The sequence below is a fragment of the Lygodium microphyllum genome, chromosome 7 (genome assembly GCF_053477565.2).
Source record: "Lygodium microphyllum isolate KBCC chromosome 7, Lygodium_microphyllum_v1.1.10, whole genome shotgun sequence".
NCBI lineage: Eukaryota > Viridiplantae > Streptophyta > Polypodiopsida > Schizaeales > Lygodiaceae > Lygodium > Lygodium microphyllum.
Window position 1 is genome coordinate 86,345,151 of NC_141141.1, and position 14,319 is coordinate 86,359,469.

Consider the following 14,319-nt stretch of genomic DNA (forward strand, 5'->3'; position numbering starts at 1 on the left):
GACTCTGAGTGTGCCAAGGCCCAAAAGTCAAAAGAACGCTGTGAGTCGGAGCCAAAAGGAACTCTTTTCCATCTCGTCTAGAAAGTCAAATGAGATGTGGCATGAACCTTGCAGCTCTGCAGAGTGAGGTGAACTCTTTATGAGATCTGGGTAGAGTCTGAAGAAATGGATCCAAGTAGCTCTCTCCTATGGCTAATTCTTTGCCCAGCCCTTTATAAAAAGACGAGTAGCAAATTGGGGATAGGATACCCCTGGTGTAAGTGCAACAGACCAAAGAATGGAGCTGGGGAAAGATTCTGGGCCCTGTGGATAGTTTTATCTTCATTTATGCACAAGCTTCAAGGCAAATTCGTTTGCAACTGCTTGCTTATGCCATGCTGAGTAGACCCTGTATTTAGTTTGTTTTTCTTTTTGAGCAAAGAGGCAAACCTCTACAAAAACCTCACAGCTGAAATACTTTTCTGAATTAACTTCCATTCACGTTTCCTCCAATAAAGGGGCTTGCAGGGTTACCAAGAAGTATCACACATTAAGAGGACACCACAAAAACCCAAAAAACGGTTCTAAATGTTTTATATTACAAGTTTCTGAAAATGAATGGTCATTTCCATGCCAATGCCCTTGCTGGCAGCTTGACATGTTGACAAAAATGTGTATGAATGTCAACTACAGAGACCCTGATTGTGATCCCTATCAACAATTGGGGAGAAATGTCACATGAAGAAATTTACCTACATCATGTCAACGAATCCCTGAAATAGTTATTTGGACAATGGAGAAAATTCTCCACAAAGCAGGGCAAAGAGGAGGGGTTAGTGGATGTCTGCTGACCGCCATTCAGGAATGCTGGTTTGAAGTTATGGACAAATACAGAGAAATGAATGTACAAGCTGAATACCCTGCAAAGAAGGTATACATGTTTACACTTTACAGAGGTTAAACATGCACAGATTGAGACCAATCTATACAAGCCACTTGAAGGAACCTAGTTTCCAGGAGCTACTGCTTGCCCCATTGTGTTTGCTGTCCAGTAGGAATGTGCCTGTATCACACGGTCTAAAAGCCCTTGTGGCACGGGCTCTCCTCTGCGTTGGTGTGGTGCAATGCTTGCTGTATGCACCAAAGTCTTCCATTTGTCCTGTTAAGAGTAGAGACATGTTTACTCTAAAAGTTGAATCAGGCACAAACAGCTGGTGATATCACTCGAAACCAGGGTAAAAGAAAAGACCTTCAAATCCACATATGTCCTATGCTTAGACTGGGAGAATGCATGCAGCTTCACATCACGCCACCTGGGAACAAACATACCAAGCATAAGAACTTTCAACCTACTCACTGTGACCAAAGCTAAAAGTGATCAATAGCATACTACTCTTGTTTTGCTGCCCAATATAATGAATTGTATGGTAAACCCTGGCTCAAGTACACATTGCTCCTTATAGGACTTCAGCAGTGCTGCTTGCTTTGAGATTACTGTGCTAAGTTCCATACGGCTCAGAAGATGCAAATCAGGGTGGAATTTGATCCTTTTTATTACCTTCCTGTTCCAAGCTTTTCTACTGCCTGTACCAATGCCTCAACCTCTGCAACACTGAATGGCCTTCTCATACGTCGCTTGCTTATTCCCATTTCCCCAGGTTTTTGTCCCAAAGGAACTACAGCCAATTCTTGCAAAGCTTCACCACCATGGCCAGGATGGAGAATGAGAGCAGAGGTATCATGTACAGTCACTATGTGTGATGGTTTCACTGTTGGAGACTGCATCTCTGTTTCTGGATAGTGCAAGGTGTCAGTCCATAAAATTTGTCATATCCAATGGAGAACTAAGCTTCACGAGGATAATTTACCTGAACTGTTTGCATCAATCTCAACTGCCCCCTCAGTTTCACCTGCTTGCACATGGCTACTGTTTATCTGACTTCCTTTTGAGAGCACTGGATACCTGCTCAAGTGTGTCAAAGATTAACAAATAAAATAGCAACATGACTAAACTAGACAAGGGGCACCCTTTTCAAACAAACAGACCAAAGCCCTATACATTTATCACCAGATTAAAACACCATCACAAACCACCAAAGAAAAGATTGAATTTATCAACAGATGCTGCACTATCCCAATATCCATATTAAAGAAGGTTTAGCTATATGAGAAAGAATATCAAGATTCTAACACATGCACACACAAGATCAGATATCCAGTCCCCAACATCTGAAGTTATCAGGACCCACATTTCTAGCAAAGACATAGGTCCAAAGGTTTTACTGACTATGTTTGGCTTCTGTTTACAGAAAGTTATAAAAACGAATATGATCCATGAGGTGTACAATAAAGATTACCATGATGTAGGTTGATTGTGAGCACGAGAAAGCAAAAATTGTGATTCTTCAGCATTTGTACATGCTGGCATTATACTTGGCTCAAGCATAAAGCTCAAAGCATCTGGATCTTCACTGCTTGATAAGCCTGTTTGGAGCAGGCTTGCTGTCTCATCTGTTACTCTCTTTCCCTGAAGAAGCACACGCACACAGAATCCATCCCCAAGTAGATTCATAGCTGACTCCATGACAGCTTTCTGAGCAGTAACAATGAATCATCAGAGTTTTGTTGAAAGTATAGAAATCAATTTATATTAAAGCAAATGAAGTGTGGATTTATCTTTTCTTAACATAGATACCTTGACAACAACAAGGTCAGCATTTATTTGGAAACAGAATGATAATACTTTTCATGTCCTTACCTTCAAGGTAGCAACAGTTGCAGACTCTGGGACTTCTACAAGGAGCTCTGGGATTGTGAAAGATTTTATGTTTAACTTGACTGCACAGAATCGTCACATCAACTCAAACTTCATTCCTTAGATAAGGAAGTATAACACAAACAAGAAATAAAATGCATACTTTACCATGGCTATCTCCTGATCCCCTTGTGGATGATTTTGGAGAGGTGGTCAAAACACAAGGCGAAAAAGAAAGATTCGATCCTTGCACTGTTCGCACAAGAAAACTCAATCATCCATATAACATGTTTGGAAACTCCAATAATATTTGCACAGTTGATCTCTGTAATGCTGTAATCCTGCTTACCAGTCTGATGCTTGGCAGCTGAAGGGGAACATTCGCTGACTACACCAGAATTGATCAATAAAGGAGGCTCTGGGCGAATAGTTTTCTCTGCAATAGTTTTAAGAAAATGCTTTCTTGTCATTGATCATGCAAATGATGAGATTCTTTGCTTGTAACATCCACATCAATCTCTTGTTATCACTATATTACTAAACTTCAAATCAATCAGGAAAGTAACAACTCTCTACTCTTTGTGCAATAAAAATCGAGCTCTTGTCAGATTCATTTTGCGTAGCAATCAATAACAAATTCTTGAAACCAGAACATAAGTGCCAAATATATGATCAGGTCTGAAGCTTCTACAACTGTTTATACTGTTGATATAGCACCTACGCCAGAAGCATGTACAATGTAAACAATTGCCTGTGCTAATGTTGTATTGACAAAATGCTGAAAGCCTTAGGAAGGTATGGATGCCTGCAAAAGCACTAAGAGAAAGCAAGGGTTTGTCTTCAGTTTTTCACACCTACCTTCCAGATCTTGACACTTCCTTTTAGAACCAGGTCCTTGATGAGTTTTAGCCCTGTTTGAACTGAGTGCACTTTTTCGTGCCTTGGAGACTTTGGTTTTAAGCAGTCTTGACGGCTTTGTAGTAGACACTGCCTTAACAACTGTAGATTCTGAAGAATTACCATCATCTTCCCTTTTTAACAGGCAGTAAGTATCTTTCCTTGCTCCACTTCCTTCAAAAGATTTGTGTGCCATGGTGAAAGGTGCTTCCTCACTGCTGCTTGAACTCACCAAAGCAGGGTCATCATCAACAATCATTTCTTCTTGCAAAAGTAAATTCTTATCTTCATGTTGTGTGGTTAAACTTGGAGAGAGATGCTCTAGTTGATGATGCTTTATACCTATGCTAGTCCTTTTAATGTCTGTAAAACGACAATCCAGCTTTGTTGTTAATAGGGCTGCCTTGATTACTGCATCAGGCTGAACCAATTCTGACATGGGAGTATCATCCTGTTCAACTTTTACTTCAGTCTCACATCCATCTCTTTTGTCAGTCTCAAGGTTCTTTTCATCTGAAGCCACAGACTCGAAATCCTCTTTGCCATAACCTTCACATTTCTTCAACCTCTTAGAAGAAAGTGGTTGTGATGTGGTACAAGGTTTGACCCTGTTTAGCTGGGTTTCCTTGAGAGAGCAAATTTCCTTATGCTGACAGTGAAAGCTATCACCTTCAATTGTTCCCACCTCCAACTTCTCCTTAACTTTTCTTGGTGAGACTGCAACATGTCCCTTGGCACTCCCAAGCAGCATGTTCATTGGCTGATTGCTGACAGTGTCCCTCTCCAAACAACTTCCTCCCTTGTCCTTGACGGGATCTACTGATGCGCCTCTAGCAAAACCAGCTTCCTGCTCTTGCAAAAGCTGACCTGCAACCGTCGCTAGAAGCTCAAAAAAACATGCTTCCTTTGACAATTTCTTCACGTCATTGGGTTTTCTTAAGCTTTCACCTCGACCCTGCACCAATAAAGTGTATGTTTGTTCAGAGTTTCCATGAGACACAGTATGCAACTCACAGTGGGTTTTTTAGGTGACATTTAAAGAGATGCGCAAAATCTGAATCATTAAGCATGAGAGAAATGCTAGCTACAGCACAATTAGCAGAAGCTGAATAATCAAAACTGATAGAATGCATTGACAAGACCATTGATCTCAGGAAAGAGATATTTGCATGAATTCTCAAGCATTTAATATAACATTTTTGTTGGTTGTGAAACCAATGACATTCTTCAGATATGCGTAGGAGTGCATTGCAGGGCTTATCAGCATGCCAGAATGAAAGTCAAATTTGCTAGTCATGAAGACATAATCACTAACTGCAAGCCGAATCCTACCCGTGAGGAGCGTGTTGATTTCGGAAAACAGAACCCAACATTCCTGCGTTGTCCCTCCATGTCAGACCAGAGCTGCATGAGCATCACTCGGACATAATCTCTATATTCCAGCCAGTAGTAATCAACTGCAAAATTCACAAAATGGCTGCATGATCAGATACAAAAAATGCGCACCCAATCATGGTCAGGTTACAATTAGATCCCTGCGACGTAGATCTGTAAAGAATAGATGTCAGCACAGAAGAATTTTGGGGCTTATAAACCCTGTATCTGTGTTATGTGCACTGATTAAGGAAATCCGTAGAGACAACTGTAGTCTTGTTTCTTGATGCTGCAAATGTGAGATCATTCTTTTGGGTACAATAAAATTGCTTCAGGTGACATGACAAAAATCAAGCATTCATTCAGTGATAATTGGCATGTGATCAAACAGGTACATCACATGAATCTTCTTACGTCTCGGACAGAGGCCCCTGGGTCCCCATTAAACGAGAATTTCAAAGTAACAGCAAAATAAACTAGGAAAAACAGACATATTAATACAATCCAGTGAAGTAAGGACGAAGATCTGCTACAAGCAAAGGCTGATTTCGATAATTGGCGATTATCACCCAACAGATTACGCCTATAATTAAGAATTAAATGAATTAAACCGTGTTAAAGGGCGTGGCACGGGGTTTGGAAAGAATTGGAATGCTGATTGCGGGAGGCAGGGTTTAGATCATCATAATTCGTGAGACATTTGAAGAGAGTGTAGCCAAATGGGCACAAATCGTGCATCAATTTCAACGTGACAATAAGCCAGTGACCGGATAATTTCGAGTAGCAAAAATGCACAGGCTGAAGATGAAATTTTACCTGATCAAAACCGGTAATCTTGTTTGACAGGGGAAAGGAAATTGCTCTGTTCTTCTGCTGTACACTGATGGCACAGGGTCGAAGGCGAATTGTGTGTTAAAAGGAGCTCAATTATGCCAGTACTGGATAGGAAAAGGGAAGGGGGGGAGGGCCTGGGGATAAGAAAGGGCTTAAGGATCAAGAAAAGGAGGGGCAGGGGCAGGGGATGGGACAAGATTGACGAGCATGAAGGTGATAAAAATGGTGGGGGACGATGGGCCAAAGGACAGGATTCTACGCGCTCGCAGACAAAAGGCCGTGGTCCGTGACGTCTCTCTTTCTCACTGTGATGTCTGTTTTGAGGTTCCGGCTATGGAGGGCTGACAATCAAAGAAGGGGGGACGGAGGGGAGGGAGAGAGAGAGAGAGAGAAGGAGACAAGGAACGGAGGGAGGATGGTGATCATCATAATCATCAACAGGAGCAAGAAAGCGAGAGTAAAAAAGGAGGCACTCGCAGAAAAATTATAAAATTGGAAAAACCTCTCGCTGGATTGAGAGAGAGAGAGAGAGAGAGAGAGAGAGATGAAACTTGGAAGGCCCCTGCCTCCCCTACCGGCTGTCGCCGGTTCCTCCACCTCCGCTTCTTAAAACTCTCCGCCAGCCCACCGGCCTGGCCGGTCCTCACCCCCTGCATGCCACGCAAGCTCGCCTCTTGTGAAAAGCGTCCACCACGTCAGCGCCCCTGAATCTGCATCTTCCCACGTGGGTTGGAGAAGGGGCTTCCCTTGTAGGACACGTCACCCTCGGCAAAAGTGATCCCCCCTAAAAGTTGCACTCTTGCACCAAAGTGAGGAAGGGCTCGGTCCCATGTGGGGAGCGTGGTTGCACACGCAGCCAAACACCGAGGTTTGGTGGGAAAAATGATTTATACATTTCCGCCCCAAAAACCTTGGAAAGAGGGAAAAGAAGGTTTGAAGACTTTGAAATTTTACATAACCTTTAATCATTAAAAGGCCAGTTAAATACAATTTGATTCGATCATCCTTCGAAAGACTTTAGCTGGAGGTTTTTATATCAGTTGTGCCAAAAATGCTTTTGGGATTAAACATTTCCTTTTTTGCAAAAGTTTTACCTCACTGTGTTGTGAGACTATAGTAGAAATTGATTCGCACATGACCCAGCACACTAGATATTTAATGCTATGAGTTTTTTGCGCATGAATTGTGCCAAACCAACAAAGTGCATTCTATCATCAAGGCCGAATTTGATGGCTATCTTTGTTGTAAATGGCAGTTGTGCAAGTTGTGTAACCATAAATAGTAATACTTTTTTTGGAGTGTTGTATGTATATATTTAATACATAAATGATTTTCATTTGTTCTATGTACATATTCAATAAGAAAAATCAGTGTATTGTTTTGCACAAAGTCTCTTAGAAATTGTATTGCCGATTGAGAAATTACGCAACCCTTTAAAAAAATAGGCATTGATTATTAACATGCACACATCTCTATCCATGATTAACACCTAAACATGAAACCTTGTGAAAATCTTGTATTGTGCAAAGATTCCCTCTATAAGAAACTAGTGTTGTACTTTTCTAATGTAACCCATCAAAATGTTTGAGATTTCACGAAGTTTTTGAGATACAAGATTGGGAGCAAGGACAAAAGAGAGATCTTATAATGTCTCTCTTGCACATGAAAAAGTCCCAAAAATTTTGGTGCTAGTCCATGAAAAGATACACCATATGTTTTTGCCTTCCTTGTGTGCTACCAAGAACAAGGAAGTGATACACAAGATTTCTTTGTATTAATTTTATATTCATTGCTTTTCACAATTGTCTAAAATAGTGGATAATTCTAATTGTTAAGTCTTGAATAGGCTCGTTTACAACATTTGATAAATCGGCTCAAGATATTGCACAGAATGAATAGGCTCTTTAGTTGTGACTTTTGAATAATGTTTTGAATCATGTGCTACACACAATAATATTAGGCTTACTTATAAACATGGTACATATCACAATGGATGTTCAATAATGAGTATTCCTCCCATTTGTTTTCCACTCCAAAAGTAAGAGCCTCTTATGTTAAATAGGAAATGTCACTTTCTTACCATCATTTTAATCCCTTCCATAAGTGACATCTTAAAGTTCTCATCTTAGTTGTTGTAATTAAGAGAAATATCAGCTGATTGTATGCTAATTTTCATGGTACTTAACAAGGTTATTTATTTGATGGAATGTGGGCATGTGTTGTTCTCGCTTGACATAATACAACAAACCCTTAAGTAAAAATCAATATTACATGTGTAGTGTAATGTCGATATTGATATTGTGAATAACCATTTTGACAAGCCCCAACATCCCAACATACATGTCATTTTGACAAGAACTAGTTGTAAATGTTGGAGTAAAGTAGAATATTCTCTTCCAAAGTATGACAATTCCTTATAGTATTAAAGTTTGTTTTATCGATGTAAAATAAGCTTGACCACATGGATGGATAGTGCATGATGTATGAAATTAACTGTACCCAGTTAGCAAGTTGTCACACATAGATTGAATTAACTATCATGGATGGTGGATCTTGTCTTAAAGTTTTTTATGGTAAATGACAAGATTAATATGGTAGGTGCTCTCATGATGTAGATCGGTGACTCCCATGACATGTGTATTATTGGGGGAGCAAACCTTCTAGGTGTCATTACATTGTGTAAGGATGGTATGTGTGACCATAAGTATCCTTATAGGGGTCTGAGAGTTACACTATGATTTGAATGCGAACTCTAAGGATCCAAATGTGGATTGGAATATTCGTTCTAAGGGTGTTAGGGGTGGTGCACGGTGCAATGCAATGTGGACGGAGTCGTGTCTAAAGGAAGGGCTTGCATGTGAACGTGCAACACTAACATGAAAGGGTAACGAAATCCACCAATGATGGGATACGATAAGTGGCAACTTGCAAGGCTGGTTCTCCCCCCCCACAAAAAAGAAACACTCCGAATATTTATTGAAGGCGTGAGGAACTTGTGGTATGAGCTGGCCCAGAAGCGGGCACGCCTCGTGAGCCTGTGTGCCACGCTGGCACCTCGCTTTTTGCCACCTAAGCCTGCCGCCCGGTCCGCCGAGCCTGCCACGCGTCGCAACCCCACAGGCCCGGCATCCGCTCTTCCACCGAACCTAACCTTACTCCCACCTCCCGAACCTGCCACGCGTCGCAAAAACACATCGGTGCCGGCTCGCCTTATCTCGCCTCATCCCACGATCTCTCAATCCGCTTCCACCACGTGTCCGAAAGCCAAAGCCTTTCTTGCTTCAAATTAACAAAAAGAACAAAGCGAGATACGAATAGTATGCAACCTTAGAGAAAATAATTTTTCTATTGCGGACCTTTGTTATTCCTTTTCCTTTAACCTCACTCCTTCACATCAGTGTAGCTTTCTTCTTCTTCCCTCCTCCCATGTGCGCCTCCCTCCCTCTCTTCTTATGCCCCTTTAACACAACATTATTATTGCTTGCTTTGCCTCTCGTGGGCCAACTTTTCACACTGATGATTGCTTCCCCGAGGTTGCCAATTCATACTCCAACCCATCACCCTTTTCTGCCGGTACAAGCCTCTTGCCCCTTCCATGCAACAACCCACTTACATCAGTCCCCAAAATCATCCCCTCCTTGGCACAAAGCACAAGCAAATGGTACTTTCTATACAAGGATGCTAACTGTTCAAGCAATCATCCCCACTTGCATCCAACCCCCCAAAATCCTATGTCATTCCTATATATATACATATATATATACACACACAGAGAAAGAAAGAAAGAAAGAGAGAGAGAGAGAGAGAGAGAGAGCCCCTTTTTTGTGATCCCCTTTCCTAAGCAAAGCTACCTACATGTTAGCTTACATGTGCAATTTTTGAGCCCCTAATGTATCACTCTAGGTTGTCATAGCAGATTCATATCACCTTTTTTGTTAAGTTATAGTACTAAATAAGAAATCATGTGATTAGAATGTGCAACACTCCCAACAAGAAAATAAATAACTTATCATTACCTTTTACAAAGGTTCAAACAACTCCGACTTCCATCTAAAAAGCACATGAAACATGGCATGGATTTGTCAATGATCATTGGTATAGATTCCATACCAGTTTGATGGGACTAGTTTCTTATTTCACATTTTGATTTCTTGATTATAGGAGTATACAAGTAAGACTACATTATCTATCACATACAAGCATCCTAAAAGGCTTGGGTTGTCTTGAACAACACATAATTACATCAAGATAATGAACAATTGTATATACGTATGCAAATTTAAATTCCAAATTGTAAAGAGTGTGGGCTTCGAATGATATTTACTACATGTGGGTTGGTACCATAATTATAGCAACAAGTTCCCCTCCTCCTACCATCAACTTTTTCCTTCTTATTTGAAAATCTTGTGAAAGCTCATGCCATTAGCTTTGTGTTGTTCATGATTGGTTGGTTCCTAGTCATCTCTCATTCCATTTGCTAGCTCAATTCTCACAAACCCAAACACCTTCAAGAGAACTCTTTCTACTATCCTTGCTTACCTCTCTCTCTCTCTCTCTCTCTCTCTCTCTCTCTCTCTCTCTCTCTCTCTCTCTCTCTCTCTCTCTCTCTCTCTCTCTCTCTCTCTCTCTCTCTCTCTCTCATATGAATGGGAGTAAGCACTTCAATGGCACATTAGGGAGTTGACACAATTATTGTTTCAAGTCCACTTTGAAGTACTCTTTTTACTATAACTTGATATATATATTATACCTCTCTCTCTCTCTCTCTCTCTCTCTCTCTCTCTCTCTCTCTCTCTCTCTCTCTCTCTCTCTCTCTCTCTCTCTCTCTCTCTCTCTCTCTCTCTCTCTCTCTCTCTCTCTCTCTCTCATATGAATGGGAGTAAGCACTTCAATGGCACATTAGGGAGTTGACACAATTATTGTTTCAAGTCCACTTTGAAGTACTCTTTTTACTATAACTTGATATATATATTATACCCCTCTCTCTCTCTCTCTCTCTCTCTCTCTCTCTCTCTCTCTCTCTCTCTCTCTCTCTCTCTCTCTCTCTCTCTCTCTCTCTCTCTCTCTCTCTCTCTCTCTCTCTCTCTCTCATAGCCTCAATGATACATTAGAGAGTTGACACAATTATTGTTTCAAGTCCACTTTGACGGAACATCCCTTTTCTAACTTGATTTATATTATATTTCTCTCTCTCTCTCTCTCTCTCTCTCTCTCTCTCTCTCTCTCTCTCTCTCTCTCTCTCTCTCTCTCTCTCTCTCTCTCTCTCTCTCTCTCTCTCTCTCTCTCTCTCTCTCTCCAATGACATCTTTTATGCTACCCTTTCCTTCATAATAATAATTAAGCAAGACTTCCAATCCTAACTTAGAATGTTAACATAAATACTGCCTCAATTCCTTTTCAAGCATTCTTTCTATTGTATGATTCTTCTAACCTTTAGAATATATCTATGTCCCTCTCCATATGCATAATCACACATATGTACATACATTCATGCATGTGTGTTTGCGTGGTAATGATATATTCACACACATCTAATGTATGAGTATACAAGCATGTATGTATGAAAGCACAAATGCACACATTTATGTATATATACATAGATATTAACATCTATGTGTAGCTATGCATGCATGTATGTGTGAATGCACAAATGTATGCCAACATAGATATATATAAGCTCGCATGCAAGATTCATATGTCCATATGGATGTGTATATCTCACACACATTTGTATCTATATTAATGTACACATTTACAAATATGAAGATTCCTTTTTTAGAAAGCATTGTTTATATATATTTTTAAATAAAAAATACTTTCAATAGATACTAAAGTGTAAATATCCACAATTCCTCATGGGAAATGTAAATAGGGTCCTAAGGATACGAATAAAAGAGTACTAATGGACGTTAACCTACTCTATTAAGAGCATCATGCACTATGTTGTAAGTGGCACTTTTCTTCTTTGGTTTTTCAAGACAAGTAAGTAGTTTTGCATACATCAAAGGTAAGTAGTTCTGCATACATTAAAGGTATTTGGTGCTTCTATTCCTATTCAATAACATCTCCTTATTACAAATTACAATTGCTTTGATTGAGTTCTGAATTTTGTTGATTTCTTACTCAAATGTCCTTTTTCCCTTAAAAGCATTAGCCTCATGGTTGTAATATAATGGAACTGTGAAGTATCCCTAACCTTAACTTACCTATCAATGGTTGGAAATTTTGTGACATCTCTGGATAGTAGAGTATTGAGTCTATAAATGGAGTAGCTTTCATACACTTTTTAAGTTTCATGGCTATCCTTTCCTCCAAGGTTTCATCACCTTATTTATCCAAATATGAGATTGAGTTTTGAATTCAATTCTCTTCTTAAGCAAATGGTTTCCATCTTTCTTACACATTAGAATCTTAGAGGATGGTCAAAGTCGATTGTCAAATTTACTTTTGATTACACTAACTCAATTTAAGGGCATCAATAGTTTTGAGATCTAAATGAGCATAAATCTCATGCAGACACCATCTTGGGACACCTTTCCTATAAAGAGCATGGGCAAGTTTAGGCTTATCTCTAGTACAAAAGCATCATCAAATGCTTCACCCTTAAGACAAATAACATGTCTAAGTGAGGTATCACCTTTTTCTACCAACTCTATATGAAGATTTTGCATTCTCAAAAATGTCTCATGCAAGTGCTATGCTAAAGTCTCAACTAAAGTAGATTCTACTATTTATAGTTTAGAAGGTACTCCAAATGATTTGTCATTCCACTTTAATGCTTTTTTACCACTTTGGCATTTGACACTAGTTCTCTCATACCAATATGTGACAATCTTTTCCATCCAAGAAATGTGAGTTCTTTTGGTTGTTTCATGGAGACCTTCCAATCTATCCCCTCCCCATCTCTAAGACACATGCTTTGACTTCGATATCGAACACCATTATTTGCTACTTTCTATAGTGACAATTTTATAACTCCTATATTATTATTTGCTCAAGTTTTGACAAGCTTCTTTGAGAGCATGCAAACATAGAATATACAAATTTAGTTATAGATGAAATGATAGTCCTTTCTCCATTCATGACCAAATTCTTTGAATGTATGCAATATAGAAGCAACAATTGTGTCATGGACTAAAGGATAAACCTTGCAACAACCATCTTCCTTAAAAAGCCATAACAAGCACTAAGCCACTTTTGAATTGTACTTTTGACTTTTGGATCCAAATTGATTCATAGACCTTGAAGGCATACCAAATACATAAACAAGGTAGTTGTTCTGATTATTTGGAACCCAAGGTCATACAAGGAGCTAAATATAATTGATGCTAACATGGAAGTTGCTAAAAGTAGTAATTGAAGTTTGAAAGTTGTGAATAGAAAGAAGACATCAATTTTGGAGATCAATGCTCCACCCCTCATGTAACTACGTAGGTAGTTTTTGACTCTATCTGTATGAGCCGCAATATGAAGAAAATGCATTTATGAGTAGTATATTTATGTAGTAGATGCCAATTTCAATAGTGGCTATTAGCACGTGCGGATAGATAGCTATAGACGAACGAGAGAGAGAGAGGTTGGCACATTGCTAGCCTAGTTGCACACATGTGTACATACATTACTACACTAGGTTTTTATTTGGAGAGCTTATCATGGTGCAACTTTTCTTACATGATTTCTTTGTGGGTGGGTGGGTGTGTTGGGGGGGGGGGGGGGGGGGGGGGGGTGCAAAGGGGGGAAAAGCCTCTCTCTTAGAGAGTTCTTGGTGGGTAGTCCCCATTTGAAGGGGTTGGGGGGGTGCAAAGGGGGTCGAGCCTCTCTCTTGGAGAATTCATGGAAAATAGTCCCCATTTGAAGAGTTGTTATGCTAAATACAATGTGTCATTCATGGACCTATCAAATATATGCTTAGGGGTTAGTTTTGGTCACATGCTTGAAAAATTATACATATAATGATCTATTTAGTGCATCACTTTGTGACTTGTTTAACAAGATTTAGCTACACATTTCTGCATACAACTCCTTTTCTCTTTTTAGTTTCCTATGTGCTATTGAAGCTCCCTAATAAAAGCACATGATTGGGATGCATCATCTATCTTTTGCACTAATCCACAATAACCAAAGTTTTTGATTCACCATATTTTGTTCATCACTTGATTACAAATTTCTCATAGTTTGCTTTGTTCTCTTTTCTTACAACCAAACTAGGAAACAAAAAAATAGTGGAATAATTTTTGAAGATATCTAAGGTTCCAAAGTCAATGTAAATTATATATCTATTTGTTTTAAATGCAATGTGATTGCCATCAATGTGTTATCAAAATTGAATACTCATATCACATAGAGAATTAACATTGTAAGAGCTAAGTGTCAAGCTCATTCACATGCAAATTGTCAAATCCCATGTGTAACACTTAATGCCCAACAATTTTGTGCACTATAACATTCTACATATAGTTAGAAAAGTGATGTGAACATAA

The 14,319-nt window shown here is 39.5% G+C and overlaps 1 protein-coding gene across 2 annotated transcripts; it reads right to left on the reverse strand.

The window, feature by feature from the left end:
• Positions 1 to 559: 559 nt before the first annotated feature.
• On the reverse strand, positions 560 to 6,255 carry LOC148033652 (uncharacterized). 2 transcript variants are annotated; one of them, XM_087681571.1, is made up of 11 exons: positions 5,822 to 6,255; positions 4,964 to 5,088; positions 3,593 to 4,586; positions 3,084 to 3,170; positions 2,903 to 2,986; positions 2,738 to 2,817; positions 2,337 to 2,572; positions 1,848 to 1,942; positions 1,538 to 1,766; positions 1,229 to 1,292; positions 560 to 1,138 (listed from the first exon to the last, which is right to left on the reverse strand). In XM_087681571.1, exons 2-11 carry the CDS (start codon positions 5,045 to 5,047, stop codon positions 986 to 988), a joined length of 2,106 nt encoding a protein of 701 aa, XP_087537697.1. In that variant the 5' UTR covers positions 5,048 to 5,088; positions 5,822 to 6,255; the 3' UTR covers positions 560 to 985. The 2 variants fall into 2 exon arrangements, with proteins under 2 accessions (XP_087537697.1, XP_087537696.1); XM_087681570.1 differs by having other exon boundaries at positions 1,538 to 1,772; positions 5,822 to 6,253.
• Positions 6,256 to 14,319: the final 8,064 nt, after the last annotated feature.

Bases quoted from the DNA above. Each gene is read 5' to 3' on its own strand.
- LOC148033652 (XM_087681570.1), bottom strand. From the start codon at position 5,047: ATGCTCATGCAGCTCTGGTCTGACATGGAGGGACAACGCAGGAATGTT. The intron at 1,943-2,336 runs GTAATCTTTATT...ACACTTGAGCAG, and splicing joins CACAATCAACCTACATCATG to GTATCCAGTGCTCTCAAAAG. The intron at 1,293-1,537 runs GTAATAAAAAGG...GTTTGTTCCCAG, and splicing joins GAAAAGCTTGGAACAGGAAG to GTGGCGTGATGTGAAGCTGC.